A 25,886-nucleotide genomic window follows, 5' to 3' on the forward strand; every position below is an offset into this window, starting at 1 on the left:
CTGCCTTTCTGGGGCGAAGCTTCCTCAGTTGTCTCCTGACCTGATCCACTGTGACACTGGGAGATGTTTGGGAGGAGGGGAGGGGGGGAGATGTCTTGCTGCTGAGAGAGGGATTGGAGGAGGGGGGTGTCATGGTGTCAGGAAGGGGGGGAAGCGAGGGAGGTAGGAGAGTGGGGATTGGACTCTGTAGTGAAGGTGAGGGTGGGGGGGTTGTGGGCTGGTCAAACCTGTTGAAGAAGTTGTTAAGTTCGTTTGCCTTCTCCACAGTCCCCCCCACTGTGCTTTTCTTGGTGTTGTGGCCTGTGATGGTTTTCACACCATTCCAGACCTCCCTCATGTTGTTCCTCTCCAACTTCTGCTCCACCTTCCTCCTGTAGGTGTCCTTTGCTTCCCTCAGGCAGCGTTTCACCTCCCGCTGTGCTGCCTTCATCTCCTCCTTCACTTTGCTCCTGAAAGCCTTCTTCTTCATGTTGAGGACAGCTTTGACTTCCTGTGTTACCCACGGTTTGTTATTAGGATAACACCGTACCGTCTTAGCAGGGGCGACCGTGTCCACACAAAAGTTGAGGTAGTCTGTAAGACAGTGTGTCGCCCCCTCTATGTCCTCACCATGTGGGCTCAGGAGCACATCCCAGTCTGTGTTGTCATAACAGTCCCTCAGAGCATCCTCCTTTTCTGGGGTCCATCTCCGGATGGAGCGCGTTGTGACCGGCTGCCTTTGGACGAGGGGTGTGTATTGTGGCTGTAGGTAAACCAGGTTGTGGTCTGACTTCCCTAGTGGGGGGAGGGGGGTGGCTCTGTATGCATCTCTCACATTAGCATACAGTAGGTCAATTGTCCTGTTGCTCCTTGTGGGACAATTCACAAACTGGTGAAAAGCAGCCAGAGTAGAGTCCAGTGTGGCATGGTTAAAGTCTCTAGATATAATAATGAAAGCCTCGGGGTTTTGTGTCTGAAGTCTTGCTGTGACTGTGTGTATTTTCTCACAGGCAGCTGTTGTGTCGGCCCTCGGAGGGATGTAAACACACACACAGATCACATGACTGAACTCCCGAGGTAGATAATATGGCCGCAAGCTAACAGCTAGCAGCTCCAGGTCCGGACGGCATACCGAAACTTTAACGGAGACGTGTCCAGGGTTACAGTATCTGTTGTTAACGTAGACAATGAGTCCCCCACCTCTGCTTTTTCCGCTGGCCTGCGTGTCCCTATCGGCTCTCACGGATGTGAAACCGCATAGGTCTACGTTAGCCTGCGGCGTTAGCTCGGTTAGCCACGTCTCCGTGAAGATAAACAAGCTGCACTCACGGTATAGTCTGTGGTTGTTCAGAGCGCACAGTTCATCAATCTTATTCTGTAACGAGTTCACGTTGCCCATGATCACTGTCGGGATTGATGGTTTGAATCGCCTCCGGTGATCCGCTCTCCTCGCTCCAGCTTTGCAGCCTCTGTAGCTCCTCTTTTTGGCACAACACCCGGTCTGTCCCTTTGTTTTTAGTGCCAGCAGCTCCGCTCTCGAATAGATGAAGGAACTGGTTCCAGAAGTTTTAAAAAGTGCATTATCCATCTTGTATCGCTATATCTAAGAGGTATAAGTAGAGGAAGGTGAAAAAAAGTTTGAAAAGCCTAGTCTAAAAAAGTTAAAGTTAACAAAAAAGGTGCGGTGTTGCAGAGCTACTTGGAAAGGCTGCCGTACACCGTCACTCCAGCGCCATCTTAGATGGATAAGGACTGAAAAAATATATTTATTTAATCTATAATTATTGATATATAACTCACATACCTAGCAATTAATCACCATCAACTTATGGTAAACTCTTCTTCTTTCAGCTCTTCCCTTTAGGGCTCACTATAGCAGATCACCTGCCTTCAATTGACGTTAGCCCTTGTACCCTTACAGCAAACTCCTAATCAAAATGGTTCGTTGGTTCTCAGCTCAGAGTATTGTCTTTTTGTTAGTGCCAACATCTATAAACCATGTATCAACAGAGGACACTGCTGCTCACTGATCGCAACCTGTCTTCTTAACCTAGCTTGAATAAGGCTTTGCCATATTTTCATGCAATGACTCAGCATCTTTATCCCTCTGTAGTTACTCATCCAGTATAGATCCAATCACACCTTTTATTGTTTGTGAAAAGCCCTAAATCCACCAAACAGGGCTCCAACTGTCTAACTGTATATGTACTGACCCATTGATTGAGTTGAACAGTGTCTTATAGTCTTCCAGTGTCTGGTTTATCCTGCAGAAGCAATAAGTTCAATGCAAACACACTGGGTTAGACACACGCCATTACGCAACACCTCCTCTTATAAAAGTGTGACAAAGTATGCAGTCAGATAATAACATGCAGAGGTAATGTCGGCAGATGATAACAGCTCACATGACAGGTACAACTCTAGCTCCTGCTGACTCCAGGAACTTCACATAGGAGGCAGCTATGTAAGCTGTTTGGCTAGGTTGGGGTAAATAAACGTCCTGTGCCAGTACACCTGTTGGAACAAAAACACAGCGCACATGTCCTTCTGTTATAATGCTGGCATTTTCCATAGTGATACAAAAACAGCAAAAAGTTTACTGTGTTACGGCAGGTTTAGTGTAACTGTCGCCCGATGTTTCCCAAGTGTAAAGCTGCAAGTTAGCTTAGATAACAGTTGTAGTAAATATCGTTTTAATAACGCCTTAACTTACCTATTATGGGTTTTTCGTTTTGTCTATCAGTCTGGGCTGATAAATAAAATGGCAAACTGGAAAGAAAGACGCACAGCAAGAGCAAGCACATGTTTCTAGTTTTGAAAAAGGTCTTCTCGGGTAAAAGAAATGCTATTAAACAGTTTTTATGCCAGAAAAAGTCTTCGACATATACTTATCAACGAGCCGCGCGTAGCTACCGCAGTCATTGGTAGCTACTTAAAGCGGTACCGCCCACTTTTTATACGCATACAGCTACGTAAAAACCGGATTGTCTTCTTCAAAATAAAAGCACCCCTCCCGCCTGGAACTATCTGTTAATAATAACCCACCGAATAAATAAATAAATGATTACTTCCTCCAGTGCTCAAGCACTAAATTACGCCAAAAACATGTTTCATATATATATATATATATATATATATATATATATATATATATATATATATATACATACACACACACACACACATATACACACACACGTGTGTGTGTGTGTGTGTGTGTGTGTGTGTGTGTGTGTGTGCGCCTTTGTTTTGCTTTCTCTGACAGCCTTCAGCGGCAAATAGGATTCATTCTGGCCAGTCATAATTTTGCCACTATAAACTAAAAGTAAAAATCTAAGTGAATAAACATATTTAACTGCATCCCAGTTTGACAGCATTTAAAGTTGTATTCATGCTGTTAGATGGATGATATTCTATTTTTAGTCAAATTAAACACCTTTACACAATAAGCTAATACTGAAAAGGTGGAAAAAGTGAACAAACTTCGCCAGAATGCAACAAAAGAGTCATGCATCGAAGAGTAGCTTAGCTTCTATTAAGTGTTTGCATTTTATTTATCATATTCTGTAATTTTATCAACACATTTATATCATAGTCCTAGGGCAGCTGTGGCTACAACTGTAGCTTGCCTCCACCAGTGTATGAATGTGAGAGTGAATGAATAGTGGAATTGTAAAGCGCTTTGAGGGCCCCAAAAAGCGCTATATAAATGCAATCCATTATTATTATTATTATTATTACAGCTCAAACAGGTAATCAGCACTTTGTAGTTTTTTAGTTCAATTTTTAGAGGTCAGATAAGGTCAGGTCATAACCATAACATCACAAGCAGTCTGGTTGGAGACTTCAAGGCGATTTACATTGACACCCGCAGCAGTCAACTTCTCATGTAACTGTTTGATGGCATCCTCAGTCAGCGTACGAGTGCGAGCCAGGATCCAGGCAAAGTCAATGTTAAAAACTCCAAAGAAGTCAGAACAAGAGTACACCAAAGAATAGGACTGGTAATCTGTGGAGAGCACCCAGTAGGCACCATCTGCAACACCTGGATATAGACACAGATTGTATATTTTAAAAAAAGTACCATTGAAAGTACTTTGTATTTATATTTTATTTCATTAAAATATACAAGCTGTGTTCAAAAAAGTACCTTTAAAGAAGTTGACACTTAGAACAGCAGGTTGAGATGGTTCTTTAACTTTGGCAACTCCCTCAATCGAGTTTACCGTCCCATCAGACCTGTAATTTAGACAAGAGCACATGGGGTGACACCAATCAATATTTATTCCTTTGCAGGGTAGGGTAGTAGTTTCACCTAGATACATTAGATAGGCACATTTTTGGCCAAAAATAATAATTTTTTGCAAAGCAGAAGAACAGCTGAAACCTTACAGGAGCTCCGCATTGTGAACTTTGACTGTTCCATCGGACTGAAGACTGTATGTAGCTTGGTTGCATGTTCCTCTTTCAAACACAGCTGGAAGCTTCTCAATTTCGTACCAGGTACCCATATACTAAAGACAGAAGAAATTTTCTTCTTATTTTATGACCACACGGAGTCCACCAGTAACAGTGTTTTCCTTCATTAAAACAACTACCTCCAATTAACCTAAAACATAAAATAAAGCGAGGCCTAATAGAGCTGAACACCCTGCACACAGTTTAAGGTTAGAAATCAAAGTTCAGCAGAATGTAGTCATTAATAGCACTAATAATTCAATATTATACCTTTGTAACGTTGAAGTCTTCTTGAACAGATGGCTTCGGACACTTGCCAACATGAAAAGACTGCCCGTCAATTGTTGCTGCAGTCAGGAGAAGCGCAAACAGAACCTTTAAATAAAGTTAAAGCAACTGATTAAGCCCACTTACGCTAAACTTACACAAAAATAAAAGTGTAATAGTGTCACAGCACCTTGAATGCCTTCATGTCCAAAAAACTTGCAAAAGCTGTCAAAGTAAAAATAAGAGCAAACTCTATTACCCCACAACTACTGCTCTATTATGTGAAGGCAAAGGGGTTTGGCTATTTGGTTAGCTTTTCCTTCCGTGCCAGATCTTTGTAACCTTTGTTTGAAGAACCATATTTAGATTGTGTTTGCAAAGCCTTTAACCTCCAGTGCAACGCGAACTCAGAATGACATTCAGTGCAGCAAAGGTACTTATAGCATAACTATTACTACTGAAGTGGTAGGGCTGCAGCAAATTAACATTTCTTCTAAACTCAAGATTATTTTATTCAATAATCATACAAGAAGCAAAACATCCATCAGGACTTCAAATTAGCTGTGTTAAAAAGTGAAGTGCATGAAAGCTTGATTTTGAAAGTCATGCACAATGTCACGGGTGCAGAAGCACCTCTTCCTCTGTGCGTCATCTGTTTTCTACTGTTTGTTTATGTGCCTGAACTGCTGCTGTACATAACTGATTCAATATCTGTGTTTAGTGTAAGATACTACATACTTTATTTATACCACCAGCCAAGTTGAGAAATCCCTATGTTATTGCACCACAAACTGCAAGGTGCTGTAAAAAAAAAAAAAAAGCCCTTTAAAATCTGTCCCTGTGGCAAAATAAGTGAATCAGTCTGCCCTGGAAGGGGCCTCATGTTCCATCCAGTAAGTGGTGACAAGGCTAGTAGGACACCTCATGATGGATAGCACTTCTAATCACCTGCTCTCCACCACAGTTTCCAAACTGATCAGAACAGAGATCCTCAGAGATTACCTAGATATAGTCAGGCTAATATCAATGCATTTCTGAGAACTTTGGAACCAGTGCCATAGACAGGGGCTGAACTCTGTTCCATCTTGAGTTCCCCTCAGCAATAGGCAGCAGGCAGGGGTCATTATACTTATAACCCTTTGTCTTGCTAACTAAAGGTTTTCCCCAGTGAACAGTCTGGGGTAGGTGTGAGTTGACAACTTTAAAATATTACCTTGAAAAGGACTGGAAACTTCAATTTCTTATGACTAAAATACATGTTATGATATTTCCAGATGGCCAATAATAAAGCGCGATTTACATCAGGAAGGTTAATATATTAGAATTGACGCTAGCTATTTGCCAACATATGACGGTTAACATCTATAACAAATCAAATAAATAAACGGAAATTAAAAAGGCAAGAAAGCTGAGAAGAGATGAGAGAAACACCCTTCAGTCATATTATGATTGTTGAGGATGCATGGTTTATCCACCACAAGGCACTCAGCAAAGTAAAACAGAGCATTTGCAACGCCACAAGCACCTCATCCAACAGATCCAAGTAAAGCTGGAAACATCGTAAACAATAAATACATAACTACACATAATAATTTTCAAATTTGCTTATCTTTCATGTGTCTTAAAAATATAAATTCAATATATCTGATTTCTAAAATCAAATATCAGATATGGTCTAAAAAATCCTGTATTGGTCACGCTCTAATATTAACAGCATCATGCACTGACTTGAATTAGCAAACACATCTTTCTTAATTGGCAGGTTGACAGCAGTGATACAACTGAACCAATGCATAAAGTCTTTGTGCTATAAAATCAAAATCTTGAAGCAGATTAAATAACCACAGGATTTATTTTTTTTCTAAAATAAGAATGAAAGAAACACAAGTTATGAAAAGTCTTTATTCAACATAAAGCACCAATATCTATACAAAACACATGCTTTCACTTTGACCTTAGACAGTTTCTAGGGTTTCTTTCCAACATAAAACTGAATGATTTGTTTTAATGGCACTTTTACAGTGGATGGAAATTATTTTTGATGTCGCTAATGTTCTCCAGAATTCTCCAAACTTGAGAAAAAAAAAAACAATGAAAAGACAACATATGAAAATAAAAAAAGAAAGAAAACAGGCAAAAAGTTAGAAGAAACAGTCATTTGACAAACAACACATGATAAATTACATTCTTAAATTTAACCATCTGATTTCTTGTTATGTGCTGTGACAGTATAAATAAATCATTGAATTTAAATTAAATACCCTTAAGAGAAAGAGCTGATAAGATGAAAAAGCTACAAGACAAACACGTTTTAAAGAATGAAAATATTGAACTAGAAAATATAAAAAATGAAGTACAGTGCATCAAAAGTTACTTTGGTGGCAACACTGGTTGTCCGAGGGACGTGTTGTTTGTGAAGAGTTCTGGTCTTAATAGAACTTTTTTTTTTCCTGAATTGGTTTAAAACCTTTCAAGACAACCTGTAAACATAGAAAAAAATATGTAAGTTGCCTTTTACACTTCCATTGGAAAAGTCTTTGGACTGCCACGCTTCAGGGCAGGTGCAGGTTCCTGCAGCCAACCTCAGCCTTTACTTCCAGTCTCCTGAAGAACTACGAAAAAAAAAAGGACCTCTCTCATCCTCAACACGCCTGCACAAGTGAGGGGAAAACCCATGAGTGTTACTTTATGTATGGTTCGCATAACATAACACAGATGTGTCTTGTTGCCACCTTTCTTGAAAAAACAAAACAAAAATCTGGGTGCTGCGTGTATCATTTTAACATGACTAAATCCTTAGCACATTGCATTTGAGATGTTAGACTATTAAGGATGCTAAAAAGATTAGCAGCCCATGTTAGCATCTGTCCTGGGTTTTACAGTATTGTATATGCCAAGTTGGAAATCTTTTGGATTGCTTTACAACACAAAGGGTCGTTTCTATTCATTTCTTTGCTAAGCAGTTCACAAACTAGTTTCAGCTCCAGAGTGTAGCAACAACCTAATATTAGCTTACCTTCCCAGGAGATACCTTGCTGATGTCAGCAGTTTGTTACTGCCTCAAACCCTTTGTGTGATGCCAGTAGAGGGAAAGGTGTCAGAATTAGTAACATTCATGTTGTAAGTGTGAAAGTGGAGTCGGAAAAGAACACAAAATGCTACACGTAGAACCAAAGATGTGCAGAAAGCGACATCGTTTTTCCAAGAAGGGTGCTCAGATCTTTTTCCAGAGGTTTTAACTTCAGTGGAGGCTCGGATGGGTTTCCTTGCATGAGTGGTATTCAGGGACAGGGTGGTTTACGGGTTTTTGTGGGTCTCAATGCACAGGACAATGTACTCGTTGGAACAGCTTCGAGTCTCCTGACCCATGAGCAGACCTGAGGTCAGGCTTGATGACTGGCCCATGACGGATACATGGTCTGCTCGCCATGTCTCGCAGTGCTTGTCTGTTGCGCGGAGCCCCTGGCTGGTAGAGCCGTGCCAAACACTCTTCTGAGGCCTAATGCAAAGAGAACAGAAAATATCACTGCTGTAGACAGATGAACAGACTCCAAGAAACAAATTCAGTAAATGAAGTGTACAAACCAGAAGGGGTCAGCTAAGACATCCCGGCCATCAAAGGAGTAGATGGGTATCCTGGTATTGATCGGCCCCCCATTGCCAGTGAAAATTGAGCGCCAATTCCTAAACATCATGTCTCCCTGTGGTCAGACATAGCGGGTTCGATACATTTAAAAACATATGCTTCGGACATGATGAAATTTTGATGCTAGTGGTTGTTTGACAGTAAAAAGCAGCACTCACTCTGAGGTTGGTAACTGGCAGAGTCTGCCGGAAACCTGGATAGACAACGTGAACCAGGTCTTGTCTGTGGGATGAAATGAAGGCACGGTAGTTGGGAGCCAAACCCATCGCCTTGGCCTGCTCGAAGCACATCCGGTCAGCCATGTCAAGCCCCATCATGTCCCCTGAGTGAGGCTGGTTCAACGCCACCAGGTTGAGCTTCAGGGAGAAGACGGAACAGATCAGTGTTAATCCAAGGTTGTTCAAGAGACAACTAAAAACAAATCTCTTCACAAGGGCTTCGATGATAATTAAGCACTCACCCTGCCTTTAACAGAGTGTATTCTTTGTATGGTGTCTCCTCTTACATGATGTGAGGCTCGAGGCTAAATGAATCATTGAAAATCAGTGTTAGAGAGATGAATACTCTAACACCAAATTCCACAAAGGCATTTTTTTTATATTGACAGGTTATGCAATAAGTACCTCATCTTGTGGGATAATGTTATTGGCGAGGTAGATCAGGCTGCCAAGCTGTGTGAACAAAACAGAAGTATAAAGTTAGGAAAATATATACCAAAAGTTGATGTATTTGAGTTCACGTTGCTCTTAAATCAATAATGATTTGATTCAGTAATATTTTCTGTTTTTTTTCCTGTTTGCAGCTCATTAATCATTTATTAGTTTAATGGAAAAAAAAACTTGGACCTCAAAAAACTGTTTCCAGCATCTATACAAGTCCAAATATCAGACTAAAAGGATCAAGTGCGTCTTATTCTGAACTTTCTGCAGTTAAATCACATGTTCCAGTGCATTGACCTTAGCTATTTAGAGAGAGAGCGAGAAAGATGTTATTGATCCTACAAAGGTAATTATTGTCTTACAGCAGCAGGACAAAGAAATCTAAAAAAAATAAACAGTGTAGTTGAAGTGGCACAGGTGCAGAGGGAGAATCTTATAGTGTGAGTTTAGCCAAAAAGTTCACATATACAACAGTGATAAAAAAAAACCCAAAGAAAATAAAAAATAAAAAGAGGTTAAGTTAAAGAAGAGCAAAAAGTAAGACTGATATTGTGCAAGAGAGTAGTGTGAATTGAATTAATAATATGTACACTAGAAATCCAAGAAACTGCTGCAAGAGCGGGTATAATACAGAAATATGTGTGTGGAAGTTTATGTCTGACACAGAAAGAAGAGTTACTGTACAGTTTCACATAGAAAGGTAGAAAGGATTTCCTGAAGCGTTATGGGAGAAGGGTTAAATCAGTATGAGTGAGAATGAGCTCTGCTGCCTCATTAGGGTGACGTTGAGCAGGTGAGATGTGTTATTCATGATCATGATGGAGAGCAGTTTGTTCTGTGACCAGTGTACTAATATGAACATGAAAGTATTTCTGTAAACCGATTTTACCAAACTGATAAAGCACCATTGTAAATTAGTACCTGGATCTCTTTCCATCCCTGGGAAACTTTAAGGAAGAGACTTCCTGTCGTTGTAACAAATGCCAGAGTGCCCTCTGCATCTTTCACTGTTTGCTGCATCATACTCTCACGAGTCGAAAATGTTTTCAGCTGAGAAGCAAATGTGGAAAAGTACAAAATGCGCAGAAAAAAATCAGTTAGGAGAATCACGGGTCTGGTGTCATATTAATATATAGCTCAGCCACAGATAAACTGACTTACAGACGCTGTGTTACTTGAAGGACTAGCAGGTCCAGGTGGTCCAGGAGGTCCAGGAGGGCCTGGGGGGCCAGCAATGGTCAGACCTGCAATAACAAAGATCTCAGTATCTTCCATGTAGAATATAGCAAGTGATTCTTTTATTTCATTAGTTACAGTAACTATACATCCTTCAGACGATTATATTTATTATATTTGCAGTTAAATGAGTTTTACCTGAACCATATCTCAAGGATGACCCAGAGGGCCCTGGAGGTCCTGGTGGCCCAGGAGGTCCAACAAGACCAGGCTTGCCATAGCCTGGTATACCAGGAGGCCCTGGCGGCCCAGGGGGGCCAGGGGGACCGACCACTGATTCTCCTTTGGGCCCCTAAAATATATAAAGGACAGAATTACTAACACTTTAAGGTTTATTCTTTCAAAAATATACCATGATGCATAAAACTTACCACGGGTCCTGATCTTCCAGGGATACCTGAAATCCCCGGGAACCCCGCCTCTCCCTTTTCCCCTTTGATTCCCTGGTCACCATTCATCACCTATTAGTGCATACACAGGCAAAACCATCACACAGTAATCAACTGCTGACTGAAAAACGATTAAGTGCCAAAAACTACAGTCCTTTAAATGTCTACTTAAAGACTTCAAAAAGTAAGTCAATCTATAAAGACTCCCATGTAAAAACACCAACTTTAGAGCAGAAATCAAGTCTGGTACAAAACATGGTTGCAGTTTACGCAGCCAACTTTCCCCAACAACTCTACATGGGCTGAAACCGTTTTCACAACTTGTTAAATTTCTATTAAAGTTTAATTCTATCTGGAGTGTGGTTGACTTCACTGACAGGCAGAAGTTGACAAACATGGCTGTAGCCACCAGCTCCCTGCTAGGCTTCAAATGTCAGAACTCCTGTTGGTATGTTTTGGAGTATTTCTTTATATGAGTATTTAAAATGATTTAAAAGGTCTGCTGAATTGTATTAACAACCTGTCCAACAAGTTTGTGGTCCAATTCAAGTGAGTGAAATTCTAGTATTGAATGTTACTAAGTACTTATTAGCAGCTGCCTTTGCTGTCATACAGTCAGCACATGTGGTTGAACGTTGTTAATAAAGTTTGCTAAAATTAACTAATAATTTGGCACTGAATTCTCTTTCTTTACATGACATAAGTCTCAAATCATTCATTGATAAATGATAACCACTTTTTTCCACTTGTAACAAGCAGTAAAGCTACAACTGGGGCAAATTTTAATTGTTAAAAATACTTTTGAGCCATTTTTGTCATTCAGTAGTTAAAAAATGTTCAAAATCCATGATAATGATTTGTGGGATTTTTTCTTTCTTTCTTTTTGTCATCCGGTATGAACTCTACATTTCCTTAGAATATTTGAATGAAGGTGCTATAAAGTATCTGCCTATATATTTCCAGCTAAACTGTCTCCAACTGGTTTACCACTAATATTTTCTTTTATGTCTTCACCCGACTTAGCTTTCAGAATATTTTAGACATATTCTTACAACCTGATCATAAATCCACAAAACAAATGGCTATATTCACCTTTTAAATACAATTTGTGGTTAAAATTCAAGCACACATTCCATAACAAAAAAAGAGAAAAGAGCAACCTTTGTTTTTCCCTTATAAAACTTACCCAGCCTCCTCTTTGATTATATGACACTAGAGGAGAAACAAAAACAAACAAACAACACTTTTATTCTTGAATCACAGCGGGTTAAAAAGCTACATAAATTACCCTTTTTAAGCCTCCTTTATATTAAGATTGATTTTTCTCTCTGATAATTCTTAATATATTTAGTGTTTTTATTTTAATACTAAGGAAGACATTTTTAACTCACTTGGTGGAGCCGGTATCCCTGGAAGTCCCCTCTCTCCCTTCTCCCCTTTTATTCCTATCTGACAGTTACCTTTGAGACAACAAAATGTACTGTAAATACGCTGCAACTTTGGGTATGTTTATTAAAAGTATTTTGAGTGTAAAGGCAGTCTCTGGCAAACTATTTCCATAATTAGTTGATGTTTAATTTACAGGAAACAGATAAGGTGACCAAACCTACCAGCTGCAATGGTTCCATTTGAATTAAGCTGAAATAACAGAAAAAATGCAGATTAACAACAGACAGTGACACAATTCCTTGTCAGTTTACAATACATTATAGTACTGATACCCCCGTTTTGCATGTTAACACTACACTTGATCAGCAACTGCAAACACATGCAGATTTTCTACAGGTGCGACTTTATAACTACCTCCTTTTGTTTCCTGCACTTAGCCTTCATCTTTACAGACTTGAAATGCATCATGCAGGGATATTTTGGAGCAGCTGTTAAAATGTTTTGAGTGATAAAAGGTGTTACAATGAAAAACATGCGTGTTATCGGTACACAGAAGGAAAAGCAGAGGACGGTGTTAAGAGAGAAAAAAAATGGCATGGTAGCCCACAAAAAAAGTTTTGTACTTTTGTGCACATGAGGTTTGATCAAGATGCACTTCAGAGTCGGCTCAGCATACACTCTAAAGTCCGATGGATAATTCATTTACATGCTGACTTTTATGCAGCCTGTGTCAGAGAAAAATCAAGTATGCACTGCAGATAAGCAGACAGACTGTGCGAAATCAATATTCCACAATACAAATATAATTTTACCAGTGGGATTTTACATAAAGCTCTTTAACACAGGCTGCACTAAAGCTGTCGATTTATTATGCTTTATTAGTATACAGTGCAGCTGTACGGTCAGAAACCTACGGGTGTTTTGCAGTGTGGTCTGGGGGGTATAGGGAACACTGTCTTTAGGAAGAAAAGGAAACAGTGAGCAAATAAAACACATAATTTAAAGTGACAATTGACAAGAACTGTGTAAAAAATTAAAAGTGTTTACTCCTTTGGGGCAGTTGAATATTCCTGGGCGCCCCGGTGGGCCGGGAGGGCCGGGAGGTCCCTATGAAGAGTAAAAGAAAAAAAGACAAAACTGAAAAAACTGAAATGAAACTCTTTGCCAAACTGGCACAAGGAAATCAAAGCAACCTATGCTTCATTTGAAGATTATGATCAAAACCAGGTGCACAATATTCATACATAGAAACCGTAAAGCGTGACTCACTGGCAGGCCTCGAGAGTCCCCTTTCTCTCCTTTGGGTCCCATGAGGCCTGGGCGACCCTACAGAGACGGAGAGTTGTTATCCAAAAAGCAATTAAGTTTTTAGAAAAGAAAGTTACATAGATTTTAACTTCAACAATTCCCACAGGGAAATTTGGGAGATGGATAGTTGGATAGTTTGCTGAACAAGTCAGTGTGTGATCAAATTTAACATAAAACCAAATCAAACAGGAGTTTCAATACATGAACTGAGAAAATTAGTTTGGAGAAAGCTAATTGTGTCAAATATGCACTGTTTTAGTTCATCTTAATCTTCTAATTTGTGAATCAATGCACAGAAATATGTTAATCTACTCTTAATTAGACAGTGTTTGGAGAGTCCATGGTGCTTACTGGTCTTCCAGGGAGCCCAAATTCTCCCTTGTGTCCCGCTGGTCCTATGGGCCCCTGTTGGGAATTAGAAAAAGTGATGCACCTGATGATCTATATCAGTGGAAATAAAACCAGCATTCATTAGCATTTACTTTAGTTTTCTGCAATCACTTACTTGAATTCCAGGGGGCCCTGGTACACCGTTCTCTCCCTGCAAACAAAGCTATATTTATGTACCATCCTGCACTCTTCATACACATACACAGAAAACTTTATCAGGGAGTTAGGTCTAAAAAGTGCAATATAACCTTGAATCCTTTGGGTCCCACTGGCCCAGGCAGGCCTGACATCATGGATCCATCTGCTGAGATGACAAATCCTGGCTCACCCTTTTCACCCTGTGTGTACACACAAGTACATTTAAAAAAAAAAAAAAAGCAACTTCCTGATAGTTTTCATTATAGTGTCCATACAGAAAACAAATCATGTTGTATGTACATCCCACTTACTTTAAGTCCAGGCGGTCCTTGCAAACCTGGCAATCCCATGTCACCCTTTGGACCCTTTGGTCCCTGCAAATAATTATGAGATTTCACAATTGAATAATTGATAATCTATATAATGAAATAAATCAAAGAGCAACAGCAGTGGGATGGTATTCCAGTAGACTTTTTGTAACCAGAAGAGTCGCCCTCTGGTTGCTATTAGAAAGAATGCATTTGGTCTACACTCAGTGAATTTTGGTCAGGTACTCACAGCGGGTCCCTGAGCTTCAAAAATCCCTGAGAAGTTAAAGGCACCATCTGTGTCGTTCAATAAGAGCTGAAGACAGAGAAAAGGAGTTTTAACAGTAAGACAGAGAATCACTAATGTTTAAATAGTAGAGTCACCAAAAGTATCACTACTTACATCCTGAAGGTTGATGATGGTTCCTGGTGGTCCAGGTGGTCCTGGGGGCCCAGGCAAACTACGCCCATCCTGTCCTGGCTCTCCCTGGAATAAAAAAAAATAATAAAATAGTTGACATTTTTACCTTTCAGCACATAGCAGTGCATGTATGCAGTATCTGTCTAGCAACTTGTTGATGGTTTCACCTTTTGTCCTTGGTCACCTTTGTCCCCCTTTGGTCCCTACAGACACAGGATTAAACATTAGCTGTAGTTCTTAGTGCCACTTAAATATGTGTCTGTTCTCTCCGACTAGTAAAAATGTAGTATGTGTAAAATCATTTAAAAAACATAAACAAAAGACACATATATAACTGTTGCATTTTGTAAGTTGGTTAACCTTACTCTCCAGTTGCTGCTGCATCTGCAATCTACTTTGCAACCCAACCCCACCCAAGCTACGGCTTTTTATGCTGTTTTTGAGTTACATCTGTTGTCACTGATGCATGCAAACTAGTGCAGACTGAAATAATTTACAGCTTGACTGAACATCATTTATTTAAGCATCAGTCTTTAAAAAAAGGGCACACTGCTTATTAAAATGTGTCAGAATTATTTAGATCACTGACCTCTGCCCCAGTCAGTCCATCTGTACCAGGAATGCCTGGGTCCCCGGGAACACCCTGCTCTCCCTGCAGAAGGAATGAAGAAAAATAAGCATCATTATGATGTAAGAAGGTGACTTGATTTCTGTCTTCTTAAAACTGAGGAATTCTTTCTGAAAAACTGATAAATAACCAAATCAATGATATTGATTATAATGTTCCAATCCAAATCCAAAAGTTGGCTGTGAACCTGTAAGATGACAGAATCTTTACTTTCTAGAGCACCATGCAGCCTAAAGCCAACATCTCCTCTCACCACAAGGCCTTTTACGGACCTAAAGCAAGCAGACTTTCAAGAAGCTTGTCTGATTTAATATCTTCAGCAGACTAACCTTTTGTCCTGGCTTTCCTGGAACACCAACAAAACCATCTTGACCCTATGAAAAGGATGAAGGAGACAAAATAAAGAAATCTAGATTTAAAAAAACAAATTGCATTTAGCAAAAACAGCAATTTATTGTATGCATCACTGAATGCCATCCAAGGCCTTAGATTTTAAATGTTCACCCATCCAACTTAACCTGAGAACATTTTTCAGGGAGAGCCATTTACATGGACCCACACACAAATATTTTACCTTGGGTCCTGGAAGTCCTGGGAGTCCTGGAGGTCCCTGTGAAAATCAAACCAAAATCAAACCTCGGGTAATAACAGCAGCCGTTCGTGAAATGCAAAAATGATAATACACTAAAATCGTGCCACATTTGTACCTGTGGACCTCTGGGTAATGTCGCTGCTGAAGCGGCCTCTAGCCCCGATCCTTCCATGTCCTAAAAAAGTGCAAAGGCATCTAGCAATGAGCCAACATGTTTGTTGGAAACGAGGGCTCACATCAAATTTATGCACAGTTAATGATCAAAACTTTTGTTATAACACACACGCTGCAGCATTCACGGACAATTCATTTGCACTGTTTCTGTGTTTACAGGGAGATTGGGTTAAACAATGCATAGTTATTATACGTTCTTTGTCATCATGCTCTAGTTCTACAAACAAATCAATACTCATATCAGCTAAAGTTGCATATTATTCTTTATGATTTTCTAATGATAAAAATGACAAAACATTAGATATATTATCCCCATACATTTAGTAGTGAAACACACTATACCTCAAAGTCTGGGATGAAGTTTCTTCCTGGAGGCCCTGGGGGGCCAGGAGGACCAGGCAGACCCCTAGGACCAGGATGCCCTTCTGGACCATCTGCTCCTGGTAGACCTGGGAATCCTGGTGGGCCCTGATCTCCCTGAAAGAGACAAAATGTTTTTTGTTTTTTTTTTACTTTTAAAAGTAAAAAAATATTTTAGCAGGTAAGGAGTTGCTTTAACATAGCACAAGAAACCATTTGCCTCAATGCAAGCAGAAAAAGTGAGCAGAATTATGATTGCCAATATCGATAATGGTGGTTTGTCAATGTATCAAATATAATGAATAGCAAAATGAGCAGATCTTAACCTTTTGTGGGAGGTAAGTGAGCAGAGCTATGCTGTAGTATTGTGAGACGAAATGAAAAAACACAAATTGCACACATTCCTATTACTGACTCTCTCTACCGATTTACTCTTTGACAGTTTTAAAAGTAATTTAAAAAAAGATTAAAAAACACATTTCAATCGACTTCAGCACAGATTAAATGACACGGGCAGACATCGTCTTTCAACTAACCCTAACTCACTTCTCCACAGTTCCCACCCGTGTTCTCAGCCTGTTACAATTCAAAACAAAGAAGCGTAGCCATATAAATAAGCAAAAAAAACCCCCAAAAACTTCAGTTAGCAACACTATTGCAGATTCAGAAGGCAGATTTATAGTATCTGTGTATTGCTAGTTTTTCCTTCCTTCCCTTCTTCCTTCTCAGATCATTCTGACAGCGTGCTTCTTCAACCTAGGAGGAGGAGACTTCAACCTAGAAATTGACAGGCTCAATCCAGCAGTGAGTCAAAGGAATTTGAAGTCCATCATTCTTAAATAATACAAGAGTGAATTTGGTCTTTACAATTCTTGGCGTACGTATCACTCTCAAGGATTACACCTTCCTTTTACCAGTAAACCACTCACAATCTCGCTTAGACTACTTTCTAGTTAGCAGCTCCATTATGAGCGATATCACAAACGATCAAATTCAGAAAAGAGTCACGCCACCAATTAGGAGCTGGAGATTTATTACATCATTACTGAAAGAACAACACTTCATGGGCTGGGCGCTCAGGTATGCACCGGCTCACTCCCGGTGGCGGCTTGTCGGGGCCTGGTGCCTGTGGCTCGGTCGTGGCCCTTCGGACGGGGTGGAGTGCCCTCGGCCTCTGGGCCTGGGGCTCGGTCCACTGTGGCACAGCTGGCTGCTTAGGGGCACATCACTGCAACCCTCTCTGGCTTCTGCTCCGCGGCTGCTGGGTGATCCCTCATCTGGGGCTCTCCTCAGCTCTTATCGGTAGAGTGGCACAGTTGCCCCTCTGTTGGTCTTCCTTGGACTCTTGCTTTCTGGGGGTCTCTGGTCCCTGGAGGAGATCCAGGGACCAGGATGGGGCTATGGCCCACACCCTCTAGCAGATCGTTACATGAAGGAACCTTTTGAATACAAGTGTGCTCATGCTCACAGGTTTACACACAGGTGTTCACGGACACAAACGACACCTTCCTTTGCTGCTACCTCAAAGCACACTGTGCGCTGTCGATCTTACGTGCTGTGCAATAATAGTCAATATTTAGTATTTACACATAGATTACCGCAATGATGTTGTTTATTATATTGCTCTCTTTTTTGCTTGCTTTCTGTCTTTTTTTTCCCTCTCAACAGGTGATCCAGGTGATTGATATATATGTATTTTTTGCCCCCCACCTTTTTTTTTGTTTGTTTGTTTGTTTTTGTGCCCTTTATCTCCGTCTCTCTTCCCCGCTGTTCTTCTTTCCCTCCCGCTCTTTCTTTCTCCCTTTCCTTTCCCCCAGTCATGTATGTAACAACTGAAAATAAAATAAAATAAAATAAAATAAACAATAAAAAAAAAGGTCAATCAAATGGACCAGTACGGCAAGGCGGGGCTGGTCCACTTGGTATAGTAAATCCGTTGGGCATCTTTCTTGGCCTTTATCCATCAGAATTATTGTCTAAAGAACCAAACGAGACAGGTGGCAGAAAAAAAAGGAAAAAAAGAAAGAACAAAACTTCATTAATTATTTCTAAAAGAAATGGGCAACATATTTAGATAATAATGACCTGAAAGGAATATCACCATGTTGTCCGGGGCTTGGTCTGTGACGCAGCGTTATGGGTTTATTTTGTATTTTTGATTCCTTATGTTTTATTGAAAACATGTTAAAACAGCATCTTATGCTGTTATTATTAGTCAGGATTTAGTTGAGTTGTACTCTAGTTTTTCTGTCATCTATGTCTCCTTGGTGGTGTGTCTCTTTTGTTCTCCGTGTTGTCTTTCTTGACACGTGTTCTATGGAAAGCAGGAGATGTAATAATGTAGGGCAAAATATTATCTTACTGTTCAAATAAACTACTCATTTTCACCAATCCCTAGTAAAATCCAGATAATTATCAGAACACAATACAAAGTTTTTCATCATGTAATGAGAAAGGGTGTGGAGCGTCCAGGAGACAGAACAACTATACTGGGTGCATCTTGTCTTGGACCCAGACCAGTTAGTCTTGCCCCTTCACTTTGTCACACATCTCCAGAGGAGTCTTCATCTGCACACTCCAATACACTCTTTGTGGTGGGGGTGGTGGGTGCTGACCCAGACTCAGTAGTGTTCCGGGGCATTGACATTGCTGACCCCAGGTCAACCTTCTTTAACATCATGGCGGATTTTGGGGAATGAGGGTGCCCACTGAGCCAGTGGTTTTCTGCCAGTCCCTACTTGTGCTTGTTGGTCCCAGGGTGAGTGGGTGAAGGTCGTCAGCCCGCTCCCTTGGTGGCACAGGTTGGCCTGGACTTCCACCATGTCGGGGAAGAGTGGCGCTGCCAGGTGGTCCTGGGCGCCTCGGGCACTGGAACCCTGGGACCCTGCTATCGGCTCGTACCAGGGTGGCCAGCCTCTAGCAGGGTCGAGTGCCCATTACCTCTGGTTCTCTGGGATTCTCACCCTTTGGCTGTGGGCACCCCATCTGGGGCCTCTCTCCTTCTCCTCCTGGGATGGACAAGTGAATGTCACAGAGATGTGTGGCCTCAGGTCTTGGACCGTCTTGGGGGTTGTCCTGGTTCCATCTCTGCGTGCCTTCAGGCTTCTGGTGGGTATTGTTGCAGCTTCCCACCCTCATTATGAAATACATTTGTGACAAAGACACACTCACCGTCTCTCTCTCTCTGTCTCTCTCACTCATACACACACATTATAGGAAGATTTGTGGATTCATGTATCTGTGTATTATCAAATGTCTTGTGTTCACGTGCTGTATGTTTGTTTTGTTCTTTGTTTCTTACAGATGCAGCAGTTGGCGATACATTGTGCATTTCTATTTGTTTCTATCATCCCATTTCTACTCCCCATCCAAACCATCACCACTTTTTTTTCTCTTGCCTGTCTTGACTTAGACATCGTCATATCCATATATAATATTAATATTTAAAATAACACAAAAATAAATGAATAAATAAGCAGATAAATGATTCACATGAACAAGAGGAGCCTATAGAGATTCTGTATAGCTGTTCTTGCAAAAGCTAAATGTGTTCAGCACCACCATGCATTCAGATCACAAGTCTGATTGCAAAACCTTCCAGCAGGACAGGATTAAAAAACAATAACAAAAACAAAAAAACAAAACAATCTTACCTTTGGTCCTGGTTGACCACTCACACCAGGCTCGCCCTGTTAAAAACATAATGAAATAGAGTTAGCTCGTGTTTAATGGGGAAAGGTTGTTCTTTCGGGTTTCCATGAAAACAAAAACAGAGCGGCTATTGCAATACAGACTTGTTTACACTCAAGCCCCTTTGGCTTTATTGGTCCATTGGGGCATCTCATTAAGAGGCTCTTTGTGTTAGGCGGTTATAGAGTTTTTGTCTAATTGTTTTTGCTAACAGAGCACTTAGAGGCCTTCTCTAGGGAAATCAGAGAGGGCTAAAACTAAAGGTTGAGGATTGGAAAACACACAAATGAGAGCCAAAACCAGTGAGAGGATTTTCTTCTTAAATCCATGTCTTAAATAGTGACAATACAATATATGTTGATCATTAGCCTTACCTTGTCTCCTCTCTCCCCAGCAGGCCCAGGATTGCCATCTTTTCCACTGACTCCCTGCAAGTGTAACAAAATTATTTTTTTCCCCTCAAGAATTTGGATTTACCAGAATAACATGTACATGTATTACAGAGTTGGCATAGTTTGCGTAATTGTGGCTCTTATTCAGATTTTTTGGACAAAAGCGGGCTGCTTGGTGTGAGCTCATAAAAGCGAGCCGTTTGAAATGAGAACATATTAAAGCTCTTGAGCCTCTTTGGTCTGAAGTGAATAAAACTTTCATGAACCAAAGCAGCCTTGCAGTGAATACTCCATGCCTGTGAGTACATCATTCACACTGTTAGTAAGAGCTTCTATAATTAAAAAAAAAACAAAAAGACACATTTCCACCAACAGATGCTACAGCTGCAACCAAATTCAAGCGCTTGTTGTTCATCACTTTAGCTCCTGCCGTAAAAGCTGCGAGGATAATGGAAAGAAAGGCCTGATCCATTTACTGGTGTGTGGGTGCAAATACAAGCTTTTGAAAATGAAACATTTTCACAAGCCTCTATGTAGTCTCGTGAAAAACAAAGTACATCACATGATTTAACGACGTTTGTTTAGGCTCTCAGTTCTGGCCACAGAATTTCAATCAGGTTGAAGTCTGGACTAAGCCCAGGCCACTGCAACAACCCAATCCTTCTCTTTTTCAATAATTATATTGTAGATTTGCTGCTTTGCTTGGGATCATTGTCCTGCTGTATAACACAATTTCAGCCTGGCTTTAGCCATTGGAGAAATAATTTCAATAAATACTTGAGTATATAGAGGAGTTCATGACTCAGTGACTGCAAGGTGTCCAGGTCCTGTGGCTGCAAAACAAACCCAAATCATTACCCCTCCACCACTGTGCTTAATAGTTGGTATGAGATGTTTCTGCTAATATGCTGCATTTGGGTTTCATCAAATGTCCTGCTGCACTTTATGACCAGACTTCTCTACTTTGGTCTTGTCTGTCCAAAAGAAATTGTTCCAGAACTCTTGATTAGTTTTACAAACCTAAGCCGTGCAGCCATGTTCTTTTTAGAGAGAATAGGTTTTCTCTTGGTGACCCTTCCAAAGAAGCCACACTTGTTTCAACCTTACTGTCACAAACTTTAACATCTAATATACTAACTGAGGCTTGTAGAGTCTGAAATGTGGCGCTTGGGTCAGACCTTGTGGTGAAATTGTTGGGACATCCACACTGGGGAAGATTGTGACCTTGTATTAACACACACCTGACTGCACCAGACCCACAAACTACCAACTTCTGCTTTTATAGAAGTGGTCACACTTTATGATGATCAAATAATCAGGTGCATTTGATTAGCATTAACCTTATAAAAAGTAGTAAGGACGTACTTGATTTTTCATAGAATTCCATCGTGCTGGGAAAACTTCATTTTTCACATGATTATAAAATGAGGTGGCAGATATGTTTATGTACTGTACAATTTAACTAGTGTATGTAATGTATTTCAAAAGAGGAACCACTAAGTCTTAACTGCAGACACATACAATCTTTGTTCATTCTGTGCATCAAGCAATGGCAGGAAAGCAGTAAATGAACATTTTAAATGGCATTGGGGGAAATACTGTCTTTTCAGCCCATTGTACCTGACCAGACCCTGACTCTGAATCAGACCCAGAGCCACTAAACCACTCCTCAGACACCTGAACACAGAACCCAGGTCAAAAATGAATGTTCTGAAGGCAAAGACTAAAAGAAAGATGCATTTCAAAAAAACCTTAATCACAGAAATGTTTCATGCAAAATTATGTTTTTGTTTTGTTTTGAATAAAAACTGCTCTTGATTTTAATTAATTCTATTGTGTGTGTCAGGTGGGTCCTTTGAAAGAGTTTTAATAGAGTTAGAGTATACCTCCTGTTTAACTTTTAGCATAAATTAGCAAATGACAAATGAGTTTGTTATGTGAGAGCAGATGTGAAATCTACTAAAGAAATTACATTTTCAGTGTTTGTCTTGTCCTTCGAAAGAAACCATAATACTGTATAAACTTGAGCCTGTATAAACTATAATACTTGAGCTGCTAGAGTTTACAATATGTAGAAAACATATTGGTTCATTTAGTATTTTTAAGCTGCTGCATTTAGATTGGGCTCTAACAGAAAATGGACCAAGGTAAAACTCACAGGAAGTCCAGGTTCGCCCTTTGGTCCATCCCTTCCATCTTTCCCAGGAGTCCCAGGTAGTCCAGAAAAGATGTCCTCAGAAGGAGATCCTGGGGGCCCTGGCAGTCCTGGGGGACCTGGAGGCCCTGGGGGACCCTGATAACACAAGAAAACATTACAGTTATGGGAAAAATGCTCTGTAAAACAGGTAAACTATAGTGTCAGTATACAGAGACAGAGAAAGCAACTTCACTTACCCTAATAATCTCTGTGTCACTGTCAAAGTCTTCAAATCCAGAACCCTCCTGATGAACACAAAGGCAATGACCCCTCATTTAGTCAAAAGGTAAGTCACTTATACTAAAATGTTATGGTTGGTTATAACATAATGAGCCTTTTTTTTCTCATTCCACAATATATAAATAAATATTTTATTTTCAACTTAAAATATTTATTTTCATCCCCAGTATGAATATCACTGCTGTGTAAAAATGTTGAGGAACATAATGAAAACGATGGGCGTATCATCAGATCTGATTTCTGCTGCAACAAATGTGACTTAGCTTTAGCATCACACCAGAAAAAATACAACCTAACAAATTCATATCAACATTTGGAAATAGAATATGGGCAGTGTCTACATGAAAAGTTCACGTATATGAAGGTATACAGAACAGAAACAAGGATTTCACAAATAAACTGGAGCTAATTTTAGTTCCTTGTATGAATCAAGCACACCTGATTTTGCTTAAACTAAGAACAAAATGAATAAATGACTGACCAGGAACACGGAGGACTTGCTGGGCTGCCCTGGAGGTCCTGGAGGACCCGGAGGGCCAGGTAGTCCAACACCAGGATCACCCTGAGAGAAACAGAAGAAAGTTTGTGTTATTTTCTACATTTCAAGGATTACTTACTTATTTCTTTAATTATATATTTAATTTTATAAGTCCATGTTAAAATTTCTGTAACCACCCTAAAGGTTTTTACCTTTTCTCCCTTAGGACCAGACTCTCCGGGTAGTCCTGGAAATCCTTTTGCTCCCTGAGAGAGATGACAATCACGGCAGTGCACATGAGCTTTCCCCTTTGAGACATTAAATAATAACTTCCACATGAAGGAAACTATATATTTGAAAGACTAGGAGGATTTTACTTACTGGTGAACCAGTTTCCCCTTTGCTTCCCTGGAGAAAAGACAAAAACAGAAAGCAAATCAATCATGTTTAAATCTGACAACACAACAGAGTAAAAAAAACATCCTGTGCTCCGTGAACGGACGTCTGAATTGTTTAAAAATAGAAGCTTGTGAATGCCTCAAATTCAGTGCACAAACGTGCAGGTTAAACTCACAGGGTGTCCATCTTTCCCTGGAAGTCCAGGTGTGCCTGGGGGTCCCTGTGGTCCTTGTGGGCCTCGTTGTCCAGGCTCCCCTCCTTGTCCCTCTTCTGAGGCTGGTCCTGGAGGGCCTGGAGGTCCTGGGGGACCAGCTGGGCCTGGCTCCCCTTTCTGCCCTGGATAAACCTGGAGGGACTAAGGAGTTAGGATTTTTTTTTTATTTTTTATGTAGACTGCAGTCACACTAATTTAAAAAAAATAAAAGGAAAAAAATAGGGCAGCATCAGCTGTAGTAAGTGGGACAAACTTGCTCTACAGGAAACAGTTTCCGTTTTCTCTCTCTCTCTCTCTCTCTCTTTAAAGCACATTTAATGTTAACCTCATCAACCACGTCACTTCCAGCCCGTCTAGAGTTACAGCAGAGTACCAACCATCCCCTTTACAGACCTTTAAAGACCTGTTGCCTTAATTATATAAAAACTGTAATGATCTTAACCCATAATATGTTGAAACAGACACATTTATGTTATATAAATTCAGAAGATAATTCTGACTTACAGTGTCAGGTGTGGAAACTGAAGCACCTGTCTGAAATGACTTTGCTGTAACATAAAGAGAAAAAGGAAAAAACAAGCATGTTTGAGCACATTAAAAATGGCACTGCTGTGGATTTGATGAATAAAGCACAGATGAAAAGGTTGAGCATTGGATCATACGAACAAAGGAAAGGAAGCTACACTGTGTCTTCAGCAACATCTGGTGGAAACTCTTGGAAATGCAACGAAGGAGGAGCCGATTTACTCATGAATTGCAGCACAAACGAAGGGAAGCATGAAATAATTTTGCTATATCACTGGTCTAATCCTGAAAATATATATATATTTTAAGTGGCAGATAACTGCTGTTTGTTGCCACAGGACAGAGTTCCTGAGACCACATTAAAACGTTTACATGAATGCATTTTACCTTGCACCGTGGTCACCTCCACTTCCTGCCCAGAAGCTTCCTCAAAGTTGTCATCTTCGTCATCGCTTGTTGGCATCTCAGTGGGTGGAGGTGGGATCACAATGTAAGTGGGGGCCAGCTCTGGCTAATAACCACGATGGTAAAACAAACAAACAAACAAACAGACAAACAAACAAAAAAAGAAATCAGTGTGCATCTTTAGACCAACCTTCAGCACTAAACTGCATATTTTTTATATTTTTAAATGCATAATATTCTGCAATCTGGATATTACAGCACACTAGTTATAGCTGCAGCTGTGGATTAATTAAAGAGCCTTTCTTTTTTTTTTCTTTCATAATTCAACAAAGAGTCTCTGTATATGTGAACAGACAACCAAACAAGAAAAAGAAAGAAAGTGAAGCGTTTGCCACGGATGGTAGGAAATGTTTGCTCTCAGATCAGATCCTAATACAGTGTCACACTGACAGCCTCATTCCACACATTTCTTAGAGTATTCCAACATTACGTCTACAAGATCTGCTGCGATCATAAAATGTCATGACCGCACGCCTAGAAAAGCCCGCTGTCTTGCTCATGAATGATAAATAGAAATGACTGCAGATGGAAAAAAGGCTGTAAATCATTTTCTTTCCTGAAGAGAGTTTTTGATTTTAATCCATCGTCTGACAGGCCTTTGAGTGTCCAAGGGAGACGCTTATTAAGTAGCTCAGACTGCCTGGAGAAGAGGTCGCACACATCTGGATTGTGTGTTCATACAAAAGGGACTGAAATACATGTACATCAGTGAAGTCATACTTGGACCACAGATGGTGATCTGTGTGATTGAAATCTCTCTTATCTGCACTTTTAGATGGTTTCTTAGCTAGTTTCTTGGAAGACAATCACCAAAAACTCAAGTGTCTTTGACTCTGTAGCTTAAAGTTCCCAGAAAATGACTAAAAAAATCAACTAAAAATTGATTTGTGGACTGAGTCTTAATATTAAGTTACGTTTTTAAAGTTTTAATCAACAGGTTTATT

At 40.2% G+C, this 25,886-nt stretch overlaps 3 protein-coding genes across 7 annotated transcripts in view; all 3 read right to left on the reverse strand.

Moving 5' to 3' along the window:
* LOC146662486 (gamma-glutamyl hydrolase-like) overlaps positions 1 to 2,928 on the reverse strand; it is a 10,725-nt gene extending 7,797 nt beyond the window's left edge. Inside the window, exons 1-3 of one of the 4 annotated variants that reach the window (XM_085419143.1) lie at positions 2,693 to 2,928; positions 2,385 to 2,493; positions 2,193 to 2,243 (exon numbers count right to left, since the gene is read on the reverse strand). In XM_085419143.1, coding sequence (XP_085275269.1) covers positions 2,193 to 2,243; positions 2,385 to 2,493; positions 2,693 to 2,783 — 251 coding nt within the window. In that variant the 5' untranslated portion in view covers positions 2,784 to 2,928. Of the gene's footprint in view, positions 2,494 to 2,692 lie in introns of those variants that run through there. The other 3 variants (XM_085419144.1, XM_085419141.1, XM_085419142.1) reach the window with 3 other exon arrangements.
* A 586-nt stretch (positions 2,929 to 3,514) lies between these two features.
* On the reverse strand, positions 3,515 to 4,985 carry LOC146662487 (apolipoprotein D-like). Its single transcript, XM_085417830.1, has 5 exons — positions 4,895 to 4,985; positions 4,708 to 4,812; positions 4,372 to 4,493; positions 4,130 to 4,218; positions 3,515 to 4,024 (listed from the first exon to the last, which is right to left on the reverse strand). Exons 1-5 carry the CDS (start codon positions 4,907 to 4,909, stop codon positions 3,783 to 3,785), a joined length of 573 nt encoding a protein of 190 aa, XP_085273956.1. The 5' UTR covers positions 4,910 to 4,985; the 3' UTR covers positions 3,515 to 3,782.
* A 1,609-nt stretch (positions 4,986 to 6,594) lies between these two features.
* Positions 6,595 to 25,886, reverse strand: part of LOC146662488 (collagen alpha-1(XV) chain-like) — a 59,826-nt gene continuing 40,534 nt past the window's right edge. The window contains exons 8-44 of one of the 2 annotated variants that reach the window (XM_085419147.1): positions 24,865 to 24,988; positions 24,457 to 24,500; positions 23,914 to 24,093; positions 23,721 to 23,747; positions 23,552 to 23,605; positions 23,343 to 23,423; positions 22,819 to 22,866; positions 22,583 to 22,717; positions 20,407 to 20,460; positions 19,996 to 20,031; positions 16,325 to 16,459; positions 15,924 to 15,983; positions 15,791 to 15,826; positions 15,546 to 15,590; positions 15,178 to 15,240; positions 14,756 to 14,791; positions 14,571 to 14,654; positions 14,418 to 14,483; positions 14,171 to 14,233; positions 13,970 to 14,059; positions 13,837 to 13,872; positions 13,683 to 13,736; positions 13,293 to 13,349; positions 13,071 to 13,130; positions 12,938 to 12,979; positions 12,245 to 12,272; positions 12,026 to 12,094; positions 11,821 to 11,846; positions 10,617 to 10,706; positions 10,384 to 10,537; positions 10,171 to 10,253; positions 9,931 to 10,059; positions 8,974 to 9,021; positions 8,811 to 8,873; positions 8,509 to 8,706; positions 8,290 to 8,405; positions 6,595 to 8,203 (exon numbers count right to left, since the gene is read on the reverse strand). In XM_085419147.1, the coding sequence (XP_085275273.1) occupies positions 8,002 to 8,203; positions 8,290 to 8,405; positions 8,509 to 8,706; positions 8,811 to 8,873; positions 8,974 to 9,021; positions 9,931 to 10,059; positions 10,171 to 10,253; positions 10,384 to 10,537; positions 10,617 to 10,706; positions 11,821 to 11,846; positions 12,026 to 12,094; positions 12,245 to 12,272; positions 12,938 to 12,979; positions 13,071 to 13,130; positions 13,293 to 13,349; positions 13,683 to 13,736; positions 13,837 to 13,872; positions 13,970 to 14,059; positions 14,171 to 14,233; positions 14,418 to 14,483; positions 14,571 to 14,654; positions 14,756 to 14,791; positions 15,178 to 15,240; positions 15,546 to 15,590; positions 15,791 to 15,826; positions 15,924 to 15,983; positions 16,325 to 16,459; positions 19,996 to 20,031; positions 20,407 to 20,460; positions 22,583 to 22,717; positions 22,819 to 22,866; positions 23,343 to 23,423; positions 23,552 to 23,605; positions 23,721 to 23,747; positions 23,914 to 24,093; positions 24,457 to 24,500; positions 24,865 to 24,988 (2,916 nt within the window). In that variant the 3' untranslated portion in view covers positions 6,595 to 8,001. The remainder of the gene's footprint in view (positions 8,204 to 8,289; positions 8,406 to 8,508; positions 8,707 to 8,810; positions 8,874 to 8,973; positions 9,022 to 9,930; positions 10,060 to 10,170; positions 10,254 to 10,383; positions 10,538 to 10,616; positions 10,707 to 11,820; positions 11,847 to 12,025; positions 12,095 to 12,244; positions 12,273 to 12,937; positions 12,980 to 13,070; positions 13,131 to 13,292; positions 13,350 to 13,682; positions 13,737 to 13,836; positions 13,873 to 13,969; positions 14,060 to 14,170; positions 14,234 to 14,417; positions 14,484 to 14,570; positions 14,655 to 14,755; positions 14,792 to 15,177; positions 15,241 to 15,545; positions 15,591 to 15,790; positions 15,827 to 15,923; positions 15,984 to 16,324; positions 16,460 to 19,995; positions 20,032 to 20,406; positions 20,461 to 22,582; positions 22,718 to 22,818; positions 22,867 to 23,342; positions 23,424 to 23,551; positions 23,606 to 23,720; positions 23,748 to 23,913; positions 24,094 to 24,456; positions 24,501 to 24,864; positions 24,989 to 25,886) is intronic. The other variant, XM_085419149.1, reaches the window with a different exon arrangement.

The sequence above is a fragment of the Rhamphochromis longiceps genome, linkage group LG9, assembly GCF_057381845.1.
Source record: "Rhamphochromis longiceps isolate RC_006_pf linkage group LG9, R_longiceps_female_GT1.1, whole genome shotgun sequence".
NCBI lineage: Eukaryota > Metazoa > Chordata > Actinopteri > Cichliformes > Cichlidae > Rhamphochromis > Rhamphochromis longiceps.

Bases quoted from the DNA above. Each gene is read 5' to 3' on its own strand.
- LOC146662487 (XM_085417830.1), bottom strand. The intron at 4,494-4,707 runs GTATAATATTGA...TTCTGTCTTTAG, and splicing joins AAGACTTCAACGTTACAAAG to TATATGGGTACCTGGTACGA. The intron at 4,025-4,129 runs GTACTTTTTTGA...GTCTATATCCAG, and splicing joins AAGTGTCAACTTCTTTAAAG to GTGTTGCAGATGGTGCCTAC.